Source organism: Phytophthora parasitica, assembly GCF_000247585.1.
Source record: "Phytophthora parasitica INRA-310 unplaced genomic scaffold supercont2.92, whole genome shotgun sequence".
Taxonomy (NCBI): Eukaryota; Oomycota; class Peronosporomycetes; order Peronosporales; family Peronosporaceae; genus Phytophthora; species Phytophthora nicotianae.
The window spans coordinates 15055-17812 of record NW_008649078.1 but is presented as its reverse complement, the minus strand read 5'-3'; the positions used below and the strand labels follow the sequence as shown (position 1 = coordinate 17812).

Sequence of the window (2758 nt, the reverse complement as noted above, 5' to 3'; positions counted from 1 at the left end):
AAAAAAAAGGGAAAACGGATCCAAGTAGCCACACTCATTGCTGACCGACAGCTCAACGATTTTTTTTGACATGCAGCACAACTCCCAAGCTACATTCGAAGCGTCAGCCCCAAACCGGGGAACCCAGTGAGTCCTGCATATACTCATAAGGAGGCGCACGGCATACCTAATTATCTTTCGAGAAGTTATGCAAGCCTCCCATGCAAAAATAGCTACTACACGAAGAAGGGAACCCTCAGGTAGTGGAACCAATCAGATTGCTGGAAGACTCATAATCTCATTCGATTGGGTATAAATGCACAATGGTATTTTCCAGATATTTGTCCAAAACATACATAATTGCGTGGGTAGCAATCCTGCCGTTAGTCCTTAGCTATCCGCTGTCAAAATTGAATTAAACATCCTGCTTTTGCTCAACGTTCAGCTAACATTTTGATGTCAGCTGAATATTGAGCGAGATAACATAGAGCGAGCCGTGGAATTAATCCGTTGAGGGCTGTCCATCCCTAATTAAAGTTGGCGTTTGACATTCAGAGCTTTGTTCAAATCACTTGAATCTCAATCAATGCAGATTTGCGTGTTCAATAACGACGATTACGGTGGCAGATTGTACGAATACAACAACGGTGGGCTCGCCGTCTACGACGCTATACAGTCACTCAGCAATTACAAGTTATGTTGCATATATTGCGTGTCACTTCGCAATTTACCTTTCGGAGCGTTGTAGTCATGCACCCCATCCAAGCTCTAACCATAATGTTGGTTGTTCTCCTTGCCAGCACGGCAGCCGGGTCTTCCAAGTTCTCCTCAACATTGCAATCGCCTGAGATACGCGCCTCTGCTCACCCGATCATGTTTCCCGAGGAGCGATCGCTGCGGAGTGAGACTACACTCAACGAAAACTCAGAAGAGAGGGGTAATATGTTTAAGACAATGTGGAAGTACGTAAAAGTGCAATTATGGCTTGAGACCAAAATGTCCAAAGAGTATGTCAAGACGGCACTGAAACTGGATGGACTTGACGACGCAGATATCAAGGCCCACAAGAACTACAAATACTATTCGTACTTTGCTGACAAATCTGAAGAGTATCGCCTCATCGGCTGGCTCCAGAAAGACTATACCACGTTCGATGCCTGGCATAAAGAACTCAATTTGAACCGGATTACACAGGCGAATGAGCTCAACAAGGTAGAGGCGACTGATGCCTTCAGAGTCTACAAGCACTATGTGAACATGCACGACACCTTGATTGTTAGGCAGATGAACATCGGTAATGCCCCCGAAGTGGTTGTATCGAGAGGGGCCACGGCCGCAGAGATGACAGCGAGAACTATCATTATGGCCAAAGCAGAAAGAAGCGATAAGGCTGCACAGAGGTTATTGGGTTTGATAGATCCCCATAATAGTCGGGTGCTACTGACGGGTGAAGCACTCACGCGGCACGTGGATTATCAGTATTTCAAGCTTTTTCGGAAATTAAAGAAGGAATTCACGAGCTTGAATCTCCAGACGATGAAGAAATACAGCAACTACTAGAGCATCAGGAGATCATTACCCGAGTCGCAGTGCGAGCAAGAAATCCCCTTCTTTAGGACGGCTACAAAGCTTTTTTTTAAGTGCCGCTATCTGACAATCCTCTCGGCCAGCACTTTCTATCCGAAAGAAATTGGTACAAATGAGCTGTCGGCAATGAAAACCAAGTGGGAATACTCCCTGTCGAACGAAATATGTGCTTCGATGTGCGGACTTACCGTGTCATCAAGTTCACCAATAAAAAATATCGCCAATTGCTTGATCCGCGGGATATCGTGCGCTAAATTTGTTGCTACTTCGAAGGCTACAGATTAACCTCCCTTGGCTAATACAGCATCACTTGAGCATGTTGGTGTGGTGCACATACCTGGAATTTAGTGGGATTCGAATGAAATTTTTCAAGTCTAGAAATTTAAGGAATTTTCTTCATGTTGTGACCCTTTCAGAGGCTGATTTCCGGCTTAGAACGGACGAGCACGTGATTTCATGTCGATACATATCACTGATTCCCACTAGCAGTGGGTAAAACCTTTAATTTTGGCAACATTTGACTGGTTTTTCTAGCATCACTTTGTATCAAGTTTCAAGTTAGACAGTTATAATCAAGGGACCTTATAAAAAGCAAGTCTACGAATTCGGTAAGCTTCAACATTTTCTAGGTAGTGCGGTTATTTAAATGGGCACGTTTTCGCAGTCTTAAGACATAATGTCACTACGTACTTCCTGATAATATTTGCGGGTAAGAACTCGATAGGTTTTACTAAACCGACTGAATTTAAAGGCCGTCTGCCAACGGTATCATCATTCTTCCATAGATCGCAAGCTGTTCCGTCTATCCATTTGTATAACGTAGAAGATCATTTTAGGAAGCGACGTTCAGCATTTCATCGCATTTGGCATTCAGAATTCCAACACCCAGTACATCCAAGACTTCACCATGGATCTAACCGAGATTCCGTTCGACGTCCCTGTGATCCTCCAGTCAATCTGCAAGGGGAAAAGCTTGCAGAACCCGCTTGGTTCCAAGAAGGCTCGCCGTCTGACTGACAACCGCGATGTTTACGAGCAAATGGTTTTACGCCGTGTTCGCGACGACAAGATCGCCATTCAGTCCGGTCACAACGGATGCTTCCTCCAGGTTCGCGCGAGTGGGGATTGTGTCTTTGACCGGAAAGAGCCTGGCGAGTGGGAACTCTTCACTATGGAGACGGACTCGAGCTGT

At 45.2% G+C, this 2758-nt stretch overlaps 2 protein-coding genes across 2 annotated transcripts in view; both read left to right on the top strand.

Annotated features, from left to right (window-relative positions):
* Positions 1–565: 565 nt before the first annotated feature.
* Positions 566–1539, top strand: PPTG_18711 (hypothetical protein; the record flags this gene model as incomplete). Its single annotated transcript, XM_008916948.1, has 2 exons — positions 566–609; positions 780–1539. The coding sequence occupies 2 exons, from the start codon at positions 566–568 to the stop codon at positions 1537–1539; spliced, it is 804 nt and encodes a 267-aa protein (XP_008915196.1).
* Positions 1540–2356: 817 nt separating this feature from the next.
* Positions 2357–2758, top strand: part of PPTG_18710 (hypothetical protein) — a 964-nt gene continuing 562 nt past the window's right edge. Inside the window, exon 1 of the mRNA XM_008916947.1 lies at positions 2357–2758. Within this exon, the coding sequence (XP_008915195.1) occupies positions 2474–2758 (285 nt within the window). The 5' untranslated portion in view covers positions 2357–2473.